Consider the following 23,249-nt stretch of genomic DNA (forward strand, 5'->3'; position numbering starts at 1 on the left):
CCAGAGTCTTAAAGATCCTAGAAGTAAAGTTCTACTTGCAAAAAAGTAGGCATAAACTGATACATTTCCTATGATGTTCCTCTCTATGATTTTTAACTTCTGAAATATGAGGGAGCATAAAAAGACGATAACTCGTGTAATTTGGTAGGAATATAAAGAAGCAATATTTATTGTATTTATTTATTAAACAAATTTATATAGCCGTCCAACTGACACACAATGACTCCAGGCGCTATACAACATTAAAAACCCTCAGTTAAAAAGCCACAGTTTAACTCTCCTCCCCCCCGCCCCCGTCCCACTCCATGGCAGTGACAAGATAATCCGACAAATCACTTGATTGGCTCCAAATCGGGTCTCCAAACTAGCTGACAAAGCCACATTTTCAAAGACTTGCAAAGAAGCAAGAAGATGGAAGCCAAACTTATCTCTGAGAGAATGATGTTCCAATAGCTAAATTGGAAAACAGCTGAATTCTTAGCTGAACAGCTAAGAACCTAACACTATTTTTTTAAAAAAGGGGAAGGAAAACTATTTCCTGCATTGTCTCTTTGTCCATTGCCACTTATGAACCACTCACCTTTTTTTTTTAATTTAGGAACTGACAATGTTATTCTCCATCCAGGAACAACCCACCATAAATATATCTCTGATTCTGCTTCAAATGCACATTTCCATCCTGAGCTGCCTTAACATTTCCACATTCTTAGATTATTGTACTTCATTCCACTTTAGTGATAACCACACTATGCACTGTCTGCTGTGATTAGAATGACTTTCCCTTCCTGGGTCTGACGGGTGCCTTGTACAGTATTTGCATCCTGGCTACCAACTGCTACACAAGTAATTTTTGAGTTATAACAGTTCACTTAGCGACCATTTGAAGTTACGATATTAACCCCCCCCCAAAAAAAAAGTACTTACAGTACCAGAGTTACGAATGATGCAGCACCAGGGCAGTTGTTCACCCTTATGAATGACCACAGAGACACTGTAACATTTGCCCTGCCTATTTCCCCCCACCTCTGAGCAGCTCTCCAGAGGCACTGGGAGATCTAATGAGCCTTCAGTTTCTTGGCATGCTTCAGTGCTTCAGGCCTTTGATGCATTTGTAGTGAATGGAGGCCTAAAGTACCATGAGATCACATGAGTCCCATGGTGAGTTGGCCATGTCAAGTTGACTGCAGTGAATTGACTGTGGCAAGATGGCCATGGTGAGTTGGCTACAGCGAGTTGTCCCACAACTTCCCTCAATCTGTAAATTCCATTAAACCTCCTTTTTTCCCACTCTTCTCCTAGTACATCTGTCCTACATTTACATCTCAGTAAGCATCCTTTTAATATTTTGCAGTGTAAGAGCTGTGGCACACCATAAAGCCCCTTTGCACTTGCCAGAGCATAGGTCTTTGTGCCATGCTGTTAGGAGCTTTCTGGGGTACAGTAGATTTGTGCTGTGCTACTGGATCAGATTGGGGTGGCTAAGACTTCTAGGAGTGGCTGCCTCTTTGTACTGCACTGAAAAGCCCCAGAGCCACAGCATATATTTTTGTCCAGCCTCCCTGTACTTGCACACATGCATGCACATATCCCTCCATATTCTCTTTCCCTGGCCTCCTTAAAGTCACACTGTAGTAACGCCTCCCCACAACTCACACATGCCTTGTGCCAGGCTTTCCAGGGCTCCCTCCACGTTTCTTATCTGGCACTTCCCACTTCCAGCTTCTCTTTCCTGCTTCCCATTTAACAATCCACACATCTGAAGTTACAAGGGCAATTGGGGCATCATGCTTACAATGGCATAACATAGCAACAGAAGTTCCAGTTCCAGTTGTGGCTGTAGTCAAGTGCTATTTCATTCAGCCAGTGCGCTAAAGTATTTATATGGTGGCTGTTGTGTGATTAGGATGGTTGGCGGAAGGACTTAATAGCCAACCATCAACACCCCAATCTACATCTAAGACACACAACAACCACCATCTAAACACCACACACACAACAGCCCTGATCACACAGAGAAGTTCTCTGAGGATGGACTCCAGCACGAACCTGAAATCTTGGAAGATAAAACCTTTGCGTCCAGTGCCTGACCTAGATTGGATCCTACAACACTATCCTGGAACATGTATATTCGTCTTCAAACTTCTACACACTTCAACTAGAGCATCGTCATATTGCAGTTTGATGCTCATCAAGCACATGTACAATATATAAAGACAGAGACACTGAGGAACATACATAAAAGCAACAGCCACTATGATTCACAGAGCCTGAAAAAAAAATCCTGAACAAGTTCCAAAATAGTATTTATGGGCTCAAATAAGCAGGAAGTGCTTGGAATGAAAAATTGAATCAACTGTTGCTTTACGCAACGTTCCCACAAGGCAAGCTGGCCCCTGTTCATATGCCAGATGTTAGAATAAGAAAAAGACATATGTTTTAATTTATCTTGATTATATATTATGTGGTGTAAGGATGAAAAGAGAGTCAAGAAAAAAAATCAGTCAAAAGTTGCCCTCTCATCTACAGGACAATACGTATCTGTAGCACAAGTTTGTCAAGAACTAACTTGGCTCTACAAACCGATATTGCGTTTTAAGAAGGAAGAGCCAAGAAAGAGGCAATTATGCACAGGGACAATAAAGTTGAATTCCGATTTCCAAAGTTATTTCACATAGAAAGTACTTTAATATCAAGTATCAATCATTATGTGCGAAGTATATAGCACAATGAGCTGGCTGAGCTGAAGTGCTTTCTTTCTTCCCATAGAAAAGATAGATGATATACTTTGATTACACCAATATTCTCAGGGCTTTTCATCACAGTTCCTCTCAGCCTTGCTCTTCAGATCTGATCTATGCAGTTCAAGTATTTGCCTACTAGCTGTCTTTCCATAATAGAGGACAGCACATTATAGCTCTTAACTGTAGTACTAAAGGTAGGTACTCGTGTTTCCTGTGTCTATATTGTTGCCTAAATCAAACTTACCTTTTTTCTTTTATATAAGCGCTACTCTCATTAACACTTCTTTTAAAAGTTATACGCCTAACCTTAGTCTTTCTCACATTTCTTCTGCTCGCTCATATAATTATCTACCATCTGAAAAATACATATTCTCCGTGACTGTAATTTCATTACTAACCTCGTGTTTTTGTGAGGAAAACACGTCTGTTTTTGTTACAGATAGGCCTAATCAAATGTAAGTATCCTTAGCCATCCAAACCATATCTATGCCTACCTCTCTGTCTATGCATTGGGAATGCAACCATTTCCTGCAAGGGAAAATGATGTGTTTTACCATAACTCAAATTTCATGGAAACAAGGCAAAAATCAGAAAGATTATATATTCTTCTTCTACTGTAATTCATGTAGAGCTATGCAAAGTGTGTTTTAAGGACCGTAAACCTCTGATCTTAGCTCAGCTGGATCTACACTGGGGAAAATAAACCTAATTATTACAGATTTTTCAGCAGAAAAAAAATCCACGAAACTCCATACAAGAGATTTAAAGAGCTTTCATTGAACAAAGAATACAGTTCAAAAATGACTTCATAATTTTTTTCTGTACTCTTAGCATTCATTTCATTTATCTATTAAAATATAATGTATTTGACAGCTATCTTTGGAATTGCTACTATAAGTGGTCAGCAAAAAGACCAGTTTTAAGAATTGTTAATCCTCTTGTGACTGTTGAGTCATCAACCTGCACACCATAACATAAAGGCTCCTTTAAAAATCACTGGCAATCATACAAGCTCCTTATTTCTAGCCTTTTAGTTAGGTTAAAGTCCCTTTTGCTTCAAGAAGTAAAGAAAATTGGATATTTGGGGAGAAGAAGTATTAATACTTTACTTTACCAATGCAAAAGTAGCCTTACAGTTCTTTTATATTGTTGCATCCTTAAGGCTTGGGCGGGGTGGTGGTGGCAGACTTTCTCAATACAAAATTCAAAAATCCCAGAGCATTATTACTCTCCTGCAAGATTATTGTAGTTTCACATTTTAAGCAAGTAACCTGAAGCCCTCTGTAGATGGCTATTCCCTGTGTCTAAAGCATCTAGGTGTCAGAACTGTTCGAAAAAGGTTCTTCAGAATATACAGGGGTCTGTATTAAGAAGTGCTTCTTTTCAAATAATTGAAGTAACTACATATTTTTCCAAGCATCTATGGCTGACCCAAGAGGCTGCTCCTGACTTGTCCCTGCACACATGTGGTTTGGAAACAGCTTTGTTCAAAAATTTGCAGTCATAGAAGATATATACATTTTAATTGGCTGACTAGAGCTCTGATAATGACACGCCTAAGGCATTTCCACTACCATTAAGTACTGTATTTATTTTTTTAAAAGCTGTATCACTTTCCTAAGCAGAAAGAAAGGGGGGAAGATGCAAAAACAGATTGTAAAATATATAAAAGACAAGCCAGTTTTTAAACATATAAACTATGAGCATAGGGAACAATATTTTCTATTACATCAATAAAGAACCAAGTTCATAAACAGAATGTGGTTACATATCATCAATAAAAGTTTTAAATCCAGGACCCAGGAATCCCATTATAAAACTTTTTTAAAAATATCCCATGTTAAATAAACCAGTCTTTCATATATTGGTATATTCCAAAATGTTGGTATATTAACAGAAAGTGTAAAATTATATTTCTATCCCAACAGCATCCATGTATGTCTTGCAGTCTGCAATGCTGGAAATCCAATTCAATTTTGACTAAGAAAAAGAACCAAATCCCTGCCAAGATATAAAACTGCCTTCTAATTATGCCTATTGTGGTTACTGTAGTTGAGCCCTTGGGTCTCACAGAGAAACAAAGGTCAAAATGAAGATCTTTTCCATGTTCAATATTTTCTTTTCTTATCCAGTGAGACCACCACTGGCAATTTTAGTTTTTCTTGAATGTATCTTTAAAATATCAATTATTGTGTACTCTAATGCATTAGAGATTTGTTACTCTATTGCAAAGTCAAATTGTTTGGGAGGGTCAGTATTATTTGCCAAGACAATCTACATGTCAGGATAATCGTTTAAAAGGATTTTTTTCCATAATCAGCAGTCTTTCAAAATTAAACCACATTAAACAAAGCTGGAGAAGCTTTATTCAGACAAGGTAAAGAAGGAAGACTTTGGGAATTCTTTTCAATTATTTACATTAACTGTGCTCAGAGTATCAATTTATATTTGCTCAGAAACTTGCTGATTGTTCTATTCTCAGCTCCCCTCCCTTTCCCCCTTATGCAGTGGGATGCACTGGGGGGGGGGGGATTTTAGACACATTCTGTACTTTAGCTCATTTGAAGTACTTGGATCAAATTGTTGCCCTAGGAAGCATCATTTTGCACAGTTAAAGGTCATGATGAGAGTTTTAGTAGTATATAGATAATGACAGTGCTTGCTGAGATCAATGCGGAATAGTAGGCTGTGCTATAGATTTTTGAAACAGGGCAAGATTTTTGTATTCAATGGAAATGGAAAGGAATAAAATGGATGCCTTCGGAATAAATTTTCAATTCACATTTGTGCTACAACTGCTGTAAATGTAAGTACATACATTTCTTCCACAAACACTGTTAAAGAGACTTTTTTAGTTCAGTATTATGAGGAATGCTTAAGAATCATAAATCATATTACAAGACGGACTCTGTAATGAAGTCACTTAATCTTGAATACTTTGATTGTAACAGTTTTAAAATCTCTAGGACTTTAGTAATATTTCCAATCAGATGTTTTCTAGTTTCCTGTGAATTAATCACTAAGAATTGTAATTATTTTCTGATTGTTAAATTCAAATCAAAGAGTGCAAATAATGGGTACTTTTACAGTGTTATGCAACTGTACATAACTCTTTTTCTCAATTACTTTGGACCAGGAAGAAATTCAGCAGAAGCTAAAGCTCATAATTGTTCATTTTATTCAGAAACTCTCATTTTCTTTAGATCCGTAATTTATCACAAGAGTAATTTAAACAAAGACCAAATGACTTTTCTGCTAAGCAATTAATAAAAAAAACAAAGATATAAACCCTGGGACTAAGTTCATTGATTTGTCATCTTATCAAATAAAGTTAATTATCTTTTATCAGTAACAAGGCCTTCTAGGTGGATTACTAAATTATTAACATAATAAAAGTACCAAAATTTGAACAGAATTTTATTGCACTCTGCACTTTTGCACCATACATTCCCCATTTACAACCATATTATTTTTTTCTGATCCTGCTAGAAAATCCTTTATCCAACATCTAGTTTTTAAGAATGATTTTAAGTCCTTTTCTCCCTCAGATTTGATATGTTGAAACTGGTTCTTTTCTTAGAATTTATGGATTTCTTTGCTATTTGAAGACTAGCATCTATCTTGTTTTTCTTCTGCACCATACCAGATCAAGATTCATCTTACCACCTTCCTCCAGCTATTCCCTGCTTCTTGTCTTTTTAGAAGGATGTGGTTTGAGAACTAGGGCTTAGTATATAGGTCAGACACAGTCAAGCAAATTCAAAATTCTGAATCAAAACTAATCCTCTAGATACCAACAAAAGCTACATCTTTTTCCTTAACTTTGTCCATGCAGAATATCCTATTTGGTTTCTACTCAACTAATCCTAACACTAAACTTACTTGCCCTTCTCAATTTATTACATATTTGCAGTGATGGGATACTACCAGTTTAACAATCAGTTTGGTGATTGCGCGGTTTGCGCACGGACGCTGACTTTGCTGTCACGTGCACCTAATGCTTGCTGCATGCATGTGCAGTTTTGAGAAAAAGTACCTTCCGCTTTACTGCTGGGAAGGAAAACAGTTGTGGCGTGGCAATCTGCTCTGCTACACAACTCAGCTGATATGAGGTATAGGTGAGTTAAGTACAGGGGCGGTTGGGCGGGATGTTCCGGTTTGCTCCCAGCTTATGGTCGGAGCTACCAGTTCACCCAAACAGGTCCGAACCGGTAGAATCTCACCTCTGCATATTTGCATCTCGTCCTCTATTTTTCTGAAATGAAAGCAACTTGTCCTTTTCACCTTCCAAAATTCTGTATGCAACTAACCAAAACAGCTGTCTTATGGGCTACACAGATATTTTTTAAAGTATACCATCCATTGTATGTATTGTCTATTGCTTTTCCCAGCTAGAGCAATCTTAATTGTTGCAAACTACTTTTGATTAAAGATCCAAGATACGTGCCTTTAGATACAGATGTTTTAGAGAGAGTATGTGCTAAACCGCTTCAGCTAGATATGATCTGAGTGCATCTGCATATTTTGTTTTACTTTTCAAGACCAATTTTAATGATTATAATCATAGGGAATGGGAATAGCAGAATGAAATGCTTGATAGTACAACAGAAGCCAGAAAGAAACGGGCCACACACAGGAATTCACAGGAGACTGAAATGATATGACATCCAGTAACTTCAGCATTAATCCAATTGCAGAAATTAAAACTATTGCATGTTTAAAAATATACTGTAATTTTTGCTGCTGGATTACTTTAAATTCTTTATTATGACTTTTGTTCCCAAGCTTTTAAGCTACCAAATGATGGAAGCTTCTCTACTGGCAGGGTTCACACATTTTGCTAACCCATCATTTGATTAACTTTGATTTAATGAACAAAATGTTTACCAGAAGTTATGTAATATGCTAAATAAATTGCATTTCAGTTTAGCACTATGTGTGAACTGAATCTATGTTGGTAGCTCCTAGGAACTATCATAGGCTAGAGATGAATGCACCAATCTCCAAAATTCTTCAACTTATATATGTTTTTTTCTAAATAACAACTTATTTTATTTGTCTTTATTGCAGGCTGCAGACTAACCAGCATATCAAAGTAAAATACAATAAAATACAGTCCTCTCCTCTCCCCTTAATATAACCACTAATCAATCCCCAGTTAATTTGCTTTTTAGCAAATGATGAGTTCTATAGGCTAAGGATCTAATTAACTAAGAAATCTGTTTTACGCCACAGAAAAGAAGTAGAAACAAAATCAGCTGGTTAGTATCAAAGTTTATTTACTTACATTTAGATTTCATAAGAAATATATTAATTACATTTTTAATTAAAGAAGAATAAGGAAGAGACATAAATCAAGTATCCTCCCATAAGATGCTTTCACAGTGAATTGTATAATAAAACCCCATCATCTGCAATATTAAGGATACCAGCCTGAGGAGATCTGGTACAAAGCCTCGCAATATAGAAGAAAAGAGAAGAAACAGTAATAATCAACTGTCTGAATCTGCAAGAATCAAGACTACTTTCATCTTAGCAATAAAGTAGTTTGGAAATTATCTAATACAGAATTAGCATAACATTTCAGATTGTTCTAAAAAAAATGAAAGAACTACTTTTTTCTCCTGCTAGCTGAAATTGTTTCTTTTTTGCTTCAGAAGGTAAATCATTTCAGCAGGGAATTCACAGCTTTGCATATTGTTGTAATATCGTCCCTAGTTTCTGGCTCAGCATGATGTTTCCTTTAACTTTTAGCTTACCAGTGACAAATGCCTATAAGTAGGAAGAGGAAAGAAAAACAATTAAATGTACCTGAAAGTGGAACCTTAGAAACAGTTAAAACCATCTAAGACCAAATTTGTACAATAAACCACAATTATGCACATACTTCAACTGCAACCAATGAAAAGAAATAAAACCCAATGACATAATGACTATTTTCAATATCCAACGTGGTCACCTTCATTAGATAACTTGCCAAGATTATGGAGAAGACATAAGAAGTATTCAAGAAATCAGTAATGCTTCCAATATCTCTAAACACACAACCAAAAACTAAATCCCACAATTTTAAGAAAAAAGGCTGAAATCTGGAGTCGCTGAAATCTCAACTGATGTGTAATTCTTGGCCAAGTTTATTTTTAAAATGGCTTTGATACCTGAGCTATTGTGATAGAAAATATTTCAAAATTGATGCACATCCCATGTTAACACAACCCCAAGAGAAGGAAGAATTTGGGGTGGGGGGGAATGAGACTTGTTGCATATATGGAACACTTGCACGTTTAGGCATACCAAATTATATGAGGTTAACAAGAGACTTCTATATATATTCCTCTCTGCACAGTGAAAACAGTCCTTTTTCAGTTAAAAGAACATGAATATATTGCTCCTTCCTTCCATTTTCCCCAAAGTAAAAACCTGGATTTAGGCCGAAAGAAAATGATTGGCCTACAATTATGTCTTTTTTTCCTACTTATCTTTCTTTTTCTTTTTTCATTTATTCTCGCTTTGCAAATTGATGTCATGTGGGCCCCATGGCCGTGGACATGTGCTAGCTCAACAGACCTTGAAACGAAGATGAGCGCCACCTTCTACAGTCAGCAATGACTAGGCAACTAAAATCCGCAGGGGCTCCTTTTACCACTTTGCAAAAACAGGTAGTCCTCAACTTACAACCATTCATTTAATGACCATTCAAAGTTACAATGGTATACCTTCTGTGGATTGATCTTGCCTAGTATTATGTCGATAAAGTCTTCATCTGCCACAGTGAAAACAGTATCAGCTTTTCCACGGGCAGGTCCTTGGTATAAATCTCCAGAACCATTCTTTAAGTCTATAGCTGGTGAGAAAAAAAGATACCAAAAAGAAACATTAAGAGAAGGAGGAAATGTGGAATTAATTATTTAAAACTATCTGTAGGGCATTGGAGGGAAAAAAGTTAATGAAGAAAATAAGAGGATTTTCTTCATGCTTCTTGGAAAACATATTTTTCCACCCAAAAACTTTAGTTCAAGATGGGTGCTATAGGAGATGACAGAATACTAGTAACTCAAGAAAATGAGTTTAATTTATACATTGAATTAGTTTTAAAAACTAAACATTAAATAGGAAATAATATAGTTACAGAAATTATGAAAACCACCCTCTTCCCACTTAGTTTCAAACTTCAAACCATAGACTTCTTAAATTAATTTAATAAAGCACAGAAGTAATAACATATACCTAATTATGTGCATCCCGTGCAATCATTCTAGTCATTAATCATTCTAGTTTCTGTATTAATGTGCTAACAGAATGGTTGGAGTTAGGGATAAATGCAAAGCTATCTATACCGACTTTTCCCCAGTGGTATTTTTTATCCAATTGGAACTTGAAGCAATTCAAAGAGAATCGTCACCTTTCAATATGACTCACAAATTCCAGTTGAATCTTGAATCACTTTCTAGTTTGAAATTTGAATAGCATCTTTGCTGATTTATCTATACACGGGATATGCATCATATTATGACATGAACATATTCTTCTCTTCTGTAACCCTCTAACCAGTGAAAGTGACCAAATGTAAATAGTAAATGAACCGAACAGGCTTTTCAGAATTTAAGTTCAATGTCTGCCTAAAATCCTTCCATGTGACTGTTATTCACTGAGCATGCACTGAATACAGCTTCCAATTAAGTAAATAAATGAAAAATGCCTTAAAGAGAGGAGCCATGAAATTAATAAAAAAGAGTTTGTTTTATATTATGATTAATAACTGTAATAGAACAAATCTTCCACTTCAATATGCCAATATCAACTACTTCAACAACATTAGTCATGGAAAGTCATCTGACCCCAACCTACAAGGGCAGAACATAGGACAAAGTCCAATCCACACCATGGGTTCTTTCTTTATTCTATTTAAAAATGTTATTTTTCTTCATGGGCTTTTTTTCCTGCTACTTTTCTAGATTATCTAGATGGCAAACCTTTATGCCTTGGGGGCCAAAATCACGTGTGTGCTATCGCCCCCCCATAATTTAATGTCCCCTCATGCCATGCCCCCGGCCCATGGGTGTGTGACCCCCCTGCACATGTGCGCACTGTTTCCTTGCAACCTGGGGAGGGTGAAAACGGCCTGCCCCGCCATCCGGAGGCCCTCTGAAGTCCGTAAATGTCCCATTTTCTTACTTCCGGTGGGCCTTGTAGGTCCGTTTTGTGCCCTCCCCAGGCTCCAGAAGCTTTGTAGGAGCCTGGGGAGGGTGAAAACAGCCTCTCCCCACCCCGGAGGCCAAAAATACCCCATTTTCTGTCTTCCGGTGGGCCTGGTAGGTCTGTTTTTCGCCATTTCAAGGAGCCTGAAGGAGACAAAAACCGGACTTCCAGGTTGCCCGTTGGGCGGTTTTTCTCCCTCTGGAGGTTTCAGGAGGCTTCCCTGAAGCCTCCTGAGGGTGCAAAAGAGCCCAACGTGCAAACCAGAAGTCAGTTCCCGAACTTTCGGTTTGTGTATTGGGCTTAGGGAAGCCTCCAGAGGGCGAAAAATGAAAGCTGAAAATCAGCTGACCAGTGCGCGCATGTGTGCTGGAGCTGACAGAGCAATGCCTCGCGTGCCCTTAGAAATGGCTCCATGTGACACCTGTGGCACACATGCTATAGGCGCGCCATCACGGATCTAGAATGTAGTAGGGAAAGTATTATTTCTAGTTCAGAATGGATTTTAGGAGCTCTTCTATTTTATCATCTCTTATTATATTTCACAACACAGTATCAGCAGTAGAGTACTTCAAGTTTTTCCACTCTATAATCTCCCAGGATTTGAAATGGGCACCCAAAATTAGAACCATGATTAAAAAGGCACAACAAAGAATGTTCTTCCTGCATCAACAGATTACCCTAGGATCTGTTGATAGGAATTTTTTAATGAGTCTGTCTTTTGTACTTCTATAACTGTCTGGATTGGTATAGCAACCAAACAGGACAGGCACAGCCTCCAATGGATAGTTAAGACTGTAGAAAGAATAACTGCAACCAGCCTGTCTTCCATAGAAGATCTGCATATTGAACAGACCAGAAGAAAGGTTGAGAAAATAACTACAGACCGCTCACATCCTGGACATAAATTGTTTCAACTCCTCCCCTCAGGCGCTGCTGTACAACTGCAACTAGAAACAGGGACAGTTTTTTCCTTTGTGCATCACTCTGCTGAACACCCAATTCTCACATTATTGTCTAAGGTCTATGCATATTTACCCATGTTGTCATTCATTCATTTTTCATTTCCTTTATTTGTATGTGTGGCTGTAATATTACTATTATCCTTCTTATCTTCTTTACTACCCCATCTTATTGGTATTGGTATTCTGTTGCTTTGCAAGTTCATTGAGAGCTTCTGCACCAAAGACCATTCCTTGGGTGTCTAATCACACTTGGTCAAATAAAGTATTCTAATTCTAATTCTAGCTATGGTGGTGCAGTGGTTAAAATGCAGTATTGCAGGCTAACCAGAAATAGGTTTCAAAAACTTTTACTACCGGTTCTGTGGGCGTGGCTTGTTTGGTGGGTTTGACTTGTTGGTCATGTGACTGGGCAGGCACGGCTCCACGGTCATGTGACTGGGTGGGCATGTGACTGGGTGGGCATGGCCAACTTGATGTCACTCACCAGGAGATGTCATGGATTGGGTAAAATGTGGTGAAGCTCTCTTCACAATGCTCTTGCTTAGCAACCAAACTTTTGGGCTCAATTGCAGTCATAAGGACTATCCCTGCTTTCCTCTGCATGCAGCTTTGTCCTAGTAAACTGCTTCTCCTTTTAGGCAATTTTCCTCTGTTAGAGGCACCAAAATAATCCAAACAATGTAAGGTTTCCTGCTGCAGCAGGGGGTTGGACTAGATGACCTCCGAGCAGTCTTCTAGTCCTAAATTGGTGTGCTGTTTTTCTTTCTTTCTTTCTTAAACAGTTCTTTCTTTCTTAAAAAGTAAAAAAAAAAACAAGCTTCTGACAATCGTGCACTTCACAGCTGAGCTCCGCAATTGTCAGAAGTTTTTTAAAAAAAACTTTTTAAAGCCTTTTTTTCCTGCCCATTCAGGCAAATCAACTGGGGAAAAGGGCTTTTAAAAGCTAGGCTAGCGCGAATGCTGCTTACCTGTGTGTAGGCAGGAGCCAGGAAGAGGAAGCTCTGTGGGTCCACATGGTGAAGGTGAGGGAGGGCGAGCGTCAGAGCAGGCAAGCATAGCCAAACAGTGCAATAAAAATTGCTCTGCATATGTGCAGAAGCAAAATCCAAGATGGCGGAGCCAATGGCACCACCAAGAGAACCGTTTGGAGGCATGGTCAGGCTATCATTACTACTGGTTTGGAAAGGTACGCCAGATTTCTACTAGTTATTCAGCTGGACCGAACCAGTCGGAACCCATCTCTGAGGCTAACTCTGTCCATAGCTAGGAGTTCAATCTTGACTGGCTCAAGGTTGACTCAGCCTGCCCTTCTGCTGAGATTGGTAAAATGAGGACCCAGATTGGTGGGGGTAATATGCTGACACTTTAAACTGCTTAGAGAGGGCTGTAAAGCACTATGAAATGATATATGTCTAAGTGCTATTGCTATTCTATTTTAATTGGTGCTCACAAGTGCTGTGAAACTGCAGAGTGGAAAAGAAATACACAAAGGCATTTGCTCAGACTGCGGGCATAAACTACTCAATGTTAAATCTTATATTTGAAAAAGAGAGACATGGCTCTACAAATTATTACATATTTTTATCATTCAGTCTCATGGAAATATGCTGAATTTTCTCCACTGCATTCTTACTGAAAAAGACATAACCATCCAAGACTCTAATCAAATAGCATATTTAATAAATGGATTTTTTTCACAGTTGTGATTGAGAAAAACAGAAAGCAGCATACATTTATTCTTTTATAAATATTTAAGGAGAAATTATTATTTAATTCTGATTTCCTAGACAGGAAATCACAGGCTTTCTTCAGTGAACACACATGCAATAATGCAGTATTTTTTGCTGTTGTTTTTTCTTTAAAACAGTTTCACTCAGTACCCTGAATCTCAGCCATGTATATCTCCTTTCTTCAAGAAATACTACTATTTTTCAAAGCGTCTGATTTTCAAAGTCCTATTTCTTGCACAAGATGCCCTGCCAAAATGATCTACTGCGAGGTACCTAAATTGTAAGGTATCATGATGTTAGCAATGGAGAATGTTATGACAAAATTGTGTTCTGACAATTCGTTTTCATGTCTTGCGGACTTTCAGTTATTTTTTCCTCTCATTCCATATAAGGAGTGGAAAACCAAAGACTGTTAATTATTATTCTTGTACGAACCTGGCAGATTTAATTATGATGTTGTGGCAATCTTGCCATCATAAGGCAACAATTTGAAAGCTGCTTTACTCTTTTCCTACAAATATTTTCATCTAAACCAATTTTATATTTTTAAAAAATATTTTAATATAAAATAGTTTTACATTTACCAATGCACATGAAAAATCTGCTTTGATTTATTAGTTTGTTTAAAAACCTGCTCCATTTACAATAGCATAATACATGTACTGAAAGGGCTAAGTCATGTTACTCATTTTGAAGAACAGAGCTTGATCAAGGTTAATGAAACAGAAAACAATTATTTTTTGATAGAGAGATTTTAGGATGTATTGGTAGAAATACTAGAACTCAGCTGAATACATGTGTATATCAATAATTTAATGTTTTGGACAAGAGTATAAGCAACGGTCAAAATGCTATTGGGCAGTATTGAGTGTCAGGATTTAGTAGCTATGGTCAGACAGACTTCGTAAAGTTTAACCAGCAGTTATGACTACGCAGACCACATTTGGTGCAGATTGGTGAAGACTATCTCTGATTGGTTCTTTGTGCCTGATCTTGATTGGTCATTTTAATGGTGTATATACCTGATTCATCTATTGTCCATGCTGGTTGGTTAATTTCACTTGCACCAATTGGAAACTAATTCAGCTAAAGATCAATCAAAAGTCAAATCACCTGGCTATATAAAGCCCAGTCAATTTCTGCTCAGTTGCCTGTGGTCTGTGAAGAGACCATCTTGCCTCTGAAAATGCCAGCCACCCTTGTCTGTGAAAAATAAAAATAAAAACTACTGTCCAGATAAATCTTGAAGTTCAACACTGCCATGAAAGTCTACACCAGTACATACCCAGGGAATCCTAGATTCACATTTCACTTTACCTACAAAAACATTAGGCGACTTGCTAAACTATACCTCTGTTTATCATCAGCAGTATGGGATCATATAGTAGTACAGGCCAACTCTACATAGTTTCTGTTTAATTGAATTTACCATGCATATGTACAGGACTGGTCTATTGGTGTTCATATACACCGAGTTCTGGACACTTGAAAGATGCTGCATGAATATAAATGCTAAATAGCCTCAAAAAGCTAGTTCATCAGGGAAGGAAAATGGTCCTGATTTAAACATGGTATGTCTGTTTGTGGGAGGAGGGAAGGAGGTAGAGACAAGGAATTATCCTGATATATCAAACACATTTTTGCTCAGCCTGCAAATATAATCTTGTTATTATTAAAATAAGCTGCTAAAAGTTTCACAGTGAAGAATTCCCATTCCCATTGCAAATATTAATTCTAGTTCACGTACTCCAGCCGCTAAGGGACACTAATGAAATGAAGAGGTTGGCGTGATATGAGGGAGGAGGCTACAGACAATTGCACAAAGCAATAAAAGCTTTTTTGGCAGTCATGAATTTGGGAAGAATAAAATTATTGGCCATGTCAACCAGAACTGCAAATCATTTCCTTAAGGGCTTTCTCTCCCCCATCCTCTTCCTGACATGCAGCCCAAGGACATCAGGCAAAGTTGCCAGAGTTTAAATCACCGCCCACAACAGCTACAAATTGCAGGATTTCTGAAGGTAGCCAGGGCTTTCAGCAGCCACAGGGTCCAGAACAGCAGAAGGCCAGGGAACGGTGAAAAGGCAAAGCCAAGGTAGGCTGCAACACATGGTTAACAATACAAGCAAACCTAGCAGGCCAGGCAGGAAAAAAGAAAGTGCCAGAAGCTAACATCTGTAGTTAAATTTCAGTTTTACTAGCTATTAACAACAGAGGATCCAAGAAGAAAGGTTGTGGGGAGTGACAAAAACTCAAGTAAAAACAAGCAAGCAAGCAAGCGTTATCCAAAATTAAACAAAAATAGAGGGGGATTATACCTAGGTTTGTTGTTATAAAAATGCCACTCTGAAAGGGTAAATTCAGTGGTGGAATTCAAATAAATTAACTACTGGTTCTCTGCCCTAATGACCCACTGGGTAGGCATGGCTCAGTGGTTATGTGACCGTGTGGGCATGGCCAACTCAACGTCATTCAGGTCGATGGGCGCGTCGCCTTAGCTGTTACAATGTACTAAGGGCTAACCAGAGAGGCAGTTTCTGCAAGCAGGGCAATAAGGCTAGAAACAGCACCAGAATGTTTCCTTTCTGCCTTCCTTACGGGATTAGCCCTGTAAAGTGGGGAAAAAACAAAATGAGATTTCTTCCAACAACCGGTTCTCCAACCTGCTTAGAAAGTTAACAACCGGTTCTCCCGGATACGTGTGAGCTGGCTGAATCCCACCACTGGGATATTCAATATGAAAAAAAAGCAGAATTTAGGACATAATAATGTTTTGGTCAATCTATCTCATGTCTGAATTGAAATATTAACTAGCCAGAACCTATGCATTTGTCCCCCCCCCCTCCAATCTTCCTCAGACAGATGCTGATCCAGAGGCTTCGGCATATGAAGCTTTGCCTTTTAAAATGGAAATCCAAGGGTGGCTCCAGAAACATTTCTGCTTTCGCCTAAAGACAAGGTAAGTCAATTCCCTATGCACTTACTATTTTTGCTCACATAGAATATTCTATAGAGACTGTTTTAGTTTTCTTCTTAAAGGTAACTTCTGAATGTAAATCTTGGCCGCATATAAAATATATAATAATAATATTAAATGTTTATGATCTTGTGGAGCCACATTACCAGCTATCCAGGGCCGCATCAATCAATTATTAATATTATTATACGTTGGTTAAAAGCAGGTTTTAAGCAAGTCAGAATCTACATAATGTGAGGGCTACAATATAAAAGAAATTATGATAGCAACACAAAACATGGCATTCATTCAATTATTAGATTGAAATGCTGCCTTTCCTTCATAAATTCAAGGTTGCACAAACCTTTTTGTGTCCATTTCTTTTCCTGCAACAAATCTATGTGACAAGTTGAGCCAAGACATAACCACTGGCTCAAATTTATGAATGTCCATGGCCGACAAAGGCACAATTACAATTGTCAGCTCTAGGAGAAGTGAACATTATGTTGCTGCTTTTCATGTAGCGGGATTTAGAAACAAGATTCACTAATTCCATTAGAGGACATAATAAGACACTCTATAAATTAATTAATTTTGCAACTTACTCCACTGTACTGCAGGCTTGTCATCCTTATTGATGTTCCACTGAAATACAGCATTTACTTTCTTCACCAGCTCATTTCCAACTTCTTTGATACGGCGACCAATTTCTTCAAAAATAAGATTGCTCTGCAACTCTGTTGCCTAGCATATAAATTGAATGTTCTCTGAGAGATATTGTGGTTACCAAATCACCCAAGCCCGGCTCACGTCCATATTATTTAAATCAGCCACTTTTATATAACATTATGCCCCCCTCCCCCACTAATAGAGAATAACTAAACTGAAAGAGAAATGAGATTAATATGCTACTATTCATTAAATCAGGGAACAATTCAAGTCATTCATAACCTGATCACCTAAAAAGCCTTATATGGCATAGGATACAGCTACTTTGAGGCACTGCCTATCTTCTTCGAAGAGCCGAGGTGGCGCAGTGGTTAAATGCAGCACTGCAGGCTACTGCTAGATCAGCAGTTCAGCGGTTCAAATCTCACTGGCTCAGGGTTGACTCAGCCTTCCATCCTTCCGAGGTGGGTAAAATGAGGACCCAGATTGTTGGGGGCAATATGCTGACTCTCTGTAAACCGCTTAGAGAGGGCTGAAAGCCCTATGAAGCGGTATATAAGTCTACTGCTATTGCTATTGCTATTGCTGAATTGCATCCAATAGGGTTTCTGTGCTCTTTCCTTCAACTGAACAATGCCATCTGTAAGTGCACCTTCCTGTCTTGTGAAATGAGGTTCCTCCTGAGATTCAGGTAATTCTCATAGGAGTAATGTCTCGGAGAGCCTTCAAGACTTGGCTCCTTGCCCATGACTTTAGCTAGGAAGGGCATAGCCTCTTTTGAGGAGGTGTGTGATTTGTTGCTAGTTTTTTCATCCATATTTTTTCCATTTCACCATTTATTGCTGTACTGTTTTATAATTCTAATATTTTTCTTATGATCAATTGCGCAGTGTACGAAATAGAAATATGTAACAGAATAGTAGAAACATACCAGATTTTGAGCTAAATCATTATGGAAGACTACTGTGCAGATAAACATTTTGCCTATCGTACAGTCTAAAGACAAAGTATTTTTGAACGTTGTAGCAACCAAATATATTGGTCAAATTATAGAATAGCATCTCTCAATAGAATGCATTTTTCATATTTTTGTCATGACTCTATATACCTCTAGGATTGAGGTATATTCAGGGTGTAGATATCTAAGTCTATTTCACTAATTGTAATGCTCTTATACACTTTGGGATGTAGCCCATTTAAGTGATATGAAACAATTTAAAAGTCTTTTTTTCTAACCTGAAATATTCAGATTATCCTCCCTTCCAATTTATGTTCTCAATCTCTCACTCGCCAAAGAAAATGCCAAGACTATTGGATTAAAAATACAGCGTTCTTATATGTTTGAATATTATTAATAAGCATTGATGCTCATATGTAGAAAGAGTTCAATTTAGAAAACACAAGAGTTGACCATATAACTAGCAAGAAGAATATGAGTGGCTAAATGAAAGTGGCCTCAACAGCTTAAATAAAATGCAGAGCCAGAATTCTCACAGAGCAAATAAACAGATATTGGCTACATGTAAACAGGCAATATAATTTGGACTTTAGTGGAAGTGTGAATGCTATATGCAAAAGCTGTTGCTATTTCTGATGGAAAGCAGACATAAGAAAACATAAATCTGGAGGCCATCATACCAGAGGCTACTTGTGATTTTCCTACCTTAGGCTCCTTAGCTGAAGGCTGCATAGAAGATGACACTAGATCCACATAAGCTCCTGCAATTGCAACATTCCCAGTTTCTTTGACCTGTAGAAGGGGAAAAAATGGAAGTGGGTTTTTCATCTCCATTACATCACAATTATAAACAAGGTTAATTGTTATGCTTTATGTCAATTGAGAAATCCTCTCCATTCCTTTCATTGCACAATTTAGGTCAACAAACTAAGCAACAGTATGAGGGGAATGAAAAAGTGAAAGAATTAGAAATCATAAAAAAGCAAACCTTCCTAAACATAAAACAATTGTGCTTGCAACTATTCATTATGATAATTCAAGTATCAGTTAATGAAAGAAAATCTACAACTCCTGACACAATTACGGATAAAACCCGCACGCACAGAAAAGAATCACTTCTAGTATTAAATGTAGATTTATAAAGAGCAGGCTGCATATTTTAAGCAAACTGCAAATGGAACAACAAGCTTCTAGCATTTAATAAACTGCAGCCACTTAACTTGGAATCTGTTTTGTTTGTTTCAATAAAATACACTTTACGTTTTTCAAAACAGTTCCACAGCAATAGCTCTTCTCAGTTTGCTGTGGGCTTTTTACAAAAATACAGGAAGAAAATGTGTTTTAGAAAAATTGAGATGAATGAAAAATAAAAGTTGGAGGGGATGGGTGATGCCAAGAGACTCCAAGCCAGGGGCAGTATCAACAAAGCCTATTTACATGGATCTTTTTTTAAAGGCCAAGAAAGTCTGAGTGCAGCTTTTAAGAGAAGAGAGATTCAAGCACATGAAACAGGAGCTTTTAAAAGCTATTTTAATTCTTTTCTCCCTGACTTTTAATGTAAGTTTAAAAGACAAGATAAACTCTTCAAAGCAATGGCACTTAAATTGTTATATCAAGTCCTATGAAGGGAAAAAAAGAAGTGAAGGTGATTATCTAGCAATCCGACAGAGCACGTGACAAAAATCCTAGTTTCTGTTTATCTGCAGTTAAAAATAAGGATTGGGGAAATGATCAGAAAAACTTTCTTTAAACCTTAGATTGCTCCCTCCAGCTAGGGCAGGAAGTAAGGTCAAGTATCTTACGATATAAAGTAACTCTAAATTCTCCATTTATTTATTTATTTATTTATTTATTTATTTATTTATTTATTTATTTATTTATTTATTATTTATTTATTTTTAAACACTCATTAGTGGGAAGACAGTAGCATTGACCAATCAGTCAGTTTTGGAGGACACAACAGAATGTCAAGTGGAATTTCCTCAAGGGCGTTACTTAGGGGCAGGTTGGTCAGGAAGCTGGAGAACTAGTTGGAAGACATGCAGAGAAGGCCACCATGAACCAGAGTTCCATTCCACATTGACTTGTCCTGTCCTTGTGTCCATTCCTATGTTTGCCCATGGTTTAATACAAATCGTGCCTAAGAATAAATGTCATTATGGCTCCAACCCAATTTTGTCCATGGCCATACATGCATCTGTCTAGATATTTATTTTAATCTCGAACATTGCTTCTCTAGCCCACAAGCAACAGCAGCTTATCAGATGGGAATAGAGAGGACTGTCTAGAATGCCAGGAATACGAAACTATTCACTTTTGAAACTGAAAAAAAATAATACTGGTGCAAGCAAACCACCTCAACATGAAACCTAGACATATGTTAGGCAACTCACACTATTCTTGGTCATGAGGATTGGAATTGTAACACAGCACACCCAGAAGACACAGTGTAGTGTTAAAACAGGTTTCAAAATGGAAAAATGGAACTGGGGTTATTGTTGGATACACCATGTACAGTAAATGCTGGTAATTAAAGTGGAATGTTCAGGGAATGAGAAATCTTCATTATATTCTAAAAGTGTTTTTATTGTTAGTATTGATTATCTAAAAACAAAATATGAATAATGTGAACATGTATCAAAATCTATAGGCTGAATTTAAATATATGCCTACATGATTTATCCTTCCACTTTTCATCAAAAAAATTTCCTTATCCCATATCTAGAATTCTCCACATGCAGTTTTAAACTGTTTTAGACACTAAAAGAAGTTCATGCTTATATGTTTAGGAAGTCTGGATACAAAAAGACGCATCTTAGTTTCTTCTGTTTATTCCCCAATGAAATCAGTGAGATTTGTACAAATGCTATACTTTTGAGACTCTGACCTTGGTTTGAATGTGAATTCTATTTCCTTCCTTCCACATTTCTGTTTGCAAAGTTTGCCCTGGGAAAACTGGTTTTGCAAAACGAATCTGTCATAATAAAAAAAATCAAAGAAATTAAATATAGGTAAAACATAATTGCATAACACAAACATTTGCAATTTCTGCCTTTTTGCTACAAGAAGTCACATGTAAAAAAGAAAGAAAATGCAGACAACTTTGTTGTGAAGATCCTGCATAACTTCATCAAGCCAGTATGGGCATCTAAGGTGTTCTAGGTTAGGCGTTATCTGTGCCATGCGGATATGGCTAGGGCAATTGGTAAAGACTGTCCTACTGCTATGACCTCCTCTTTTTTATATAATAACTGAATATCAGCATGTAGAAAATAAAAACTGAAAACAGTTTTATGGAAACTTTTATAAAGCACTCTGGAATATGTAAACTGTATTTAAGAGTTAATGAAAAGCAAAAAAAAAAGTATTTCATTAGCTGTTCTAAAAAAAGATATGATTGGTGCATATTTGTACATTTGAGGCACATTTGGAAATTTAATATTAAGAAAAGCGAATAATGGTTGTGAAACTACTCTCAAAATTAAGTCTCACTGTGGAATAATTGCTAGGATTGGATATTATAATAAGCCAGAACCATAGAGTCTTGAATTATCAAGAAATCCACTTGTTCCTTCCTGTAGTCAGGAGAAGCTCAAAAGTCATTACAGTTCAATTCTTGCTTTATCACTGCAGGAGTGGAAAATGTACGGACCCCAGAGCCTGCTGAATGACATCTTAATGATGGATGAGCCAGTGTGGCCCATTATAAAGGGTTCTGGCAGTGATAAGTCAGAAACATCTTAGGAGCCATAGATTCCCCATAGGATGTACCAAACTGGAAATTGAGGTTTGTTTGTTTAAACAAAAATAGTAACTTAAAAACCAAACAATGACTTTTTCTGGCTTGTTTGAACAGCATAGCATACCACTTTTGTAATTTTAAGAACTGTATTTAAGAAAAGTAATCTTCTATACTTAATGAAAACACAAACACATACAGACCTTAACTGCCTTGAATTTGGTCACATCATTATTAGCAAAGTGTTTCAAAACATGCCTGGCAGCAAATCCCAAAGTGCAAAGTCCATGCAATATGGGTTTCTGAAATCCTATTAGGAGAACACAATTTTTTTTCTAAGAGTTTATTTCTTATTTACATTCCTCAGTTTAAACACAGACTCTAGGGATCATGACTATTTATTGTTTTACAAACCTATTCATATGCACACACGCACACAGAGTTAGAATCTGTCTGCCAGCAAAAATTCTGAAATTAGTACAGATGGCTACATGAAATAATTGCAATATAACACATTGCTGGCTAAAGGACTGTAATCCAGTCACTCTCCAAAGCCTCAACTGGTGCATAACACAGCAGCCAATTTGCTAACCAGGATTCACAGTGTGGAACTGGAGAGAACAAAGGATATATATATCATCAGATCAAAGCCTGCCTTATGGAGTTTTTTGATCCATGAAGATGCCAACAGAAAGCCAATAAACAGGCCATAACTATAATAGCACTGCTTGTGGATTCCAACAGTTGCATATATTGTAATATATAGCCTTGTAACTAGGACTCAGAAACAGCTTTATCCCCTATGAATTTGCCCAATCTCCCTTTAAAGCCACCTGATGTTAAAACTGGCAACATATCTTGCAATAGTAAATTCCCTTTATTTTTTTGGAGAAATAAAAGGTACTGTGCAGTTAATTCTGGTTGTATTTAAATGCTGTGATCTATGAATGTCTTGACCTCCAGTGTATGAAGGACAATATTCCCTTTTAGGAAATTTCTTCTTTATTACATTCTACTTCCAGGCTGAAAAAGTGGCTAAAAATATCTGCTTGGTGACTCCCTGTTTATGGAACATCTTTTCCAAGAACGCAGCGTTATTTTTCTTCTTCTTTTGGTATTAGATAAAATTAGTCATTTCTCCCACCCTTCAACGTTTCATTGTTTCAATCACCACAAGTTAATTTTAGATAAATTTAGTTTTCTCAATGCACTCAATATTTCTTTTGATGACTGTCTCTAATCTTGAAGAACAATAATTCCCCCCCCCCCCAAACGGTTGTTACTGTTATACATTT

The 23,249-nt window shown here is 37.3% G+C and overlaps 1 protein-coding gene across 1 annotated transcript in view; it reads right to left on the bottom strand.

Moving 5' to 3' along the window:
* Window positions 1–7,995: 7,995 nt before the first annotated feature.
* The window catches only part of HSD17B4 (hydroxysteroid 17-beta dehydrogenase 4), a 64,416-nt gene continuing 49,162 nt past the window's right edge, over window positions 7,996–23,249 (bottom strand). The window contains exons 19-24 of the mRNA XM_032214116.1: window positions 22,158–22,264; window positions 21,103–21,189; window positions 18,921–19,007; window positions 17,194–17,332; window positions 9,458–9,585; window positions 7,996–8,513 (exon numbers count right to left, since the gene is read on the bottom strand). Of these exons, the coding sequence (XP_032070007.1) occupies window positions 8,424–8,513; window positions 9,458–9,585; window positions 17,194–17,332; window positions 18,921–19,007; window positions 21,103–21,189; window positions 22,158–22,264 (638 nt within the window). The 3' untranslated portion in view covers window positions 7,996–8,423. The remainder of the gene's footprint in view (window positions 8,514–9,457; window positions 9,586–17,193; window positions 17,333–18,920; window positions 19,008–21,102; window positions 21,190–22,157; window positions 22,265–23,249) is intronic.

This window comes from Thamnophis elegans, chromosome 3 (genome assembly GCF_009769535.1).
Source record: "Thamnophis elegans isolate rThaEle1 chromosome 3, rThaEle1.pri, whole genome shotgun sequence".
In the NCBI taxonomy this organism is placed as follows: Eukaryota; Metazoa; Chordata; class Lepidosauria; order Squamata; family Colubridae; genus Thamnophis; species Thamnophis elegans.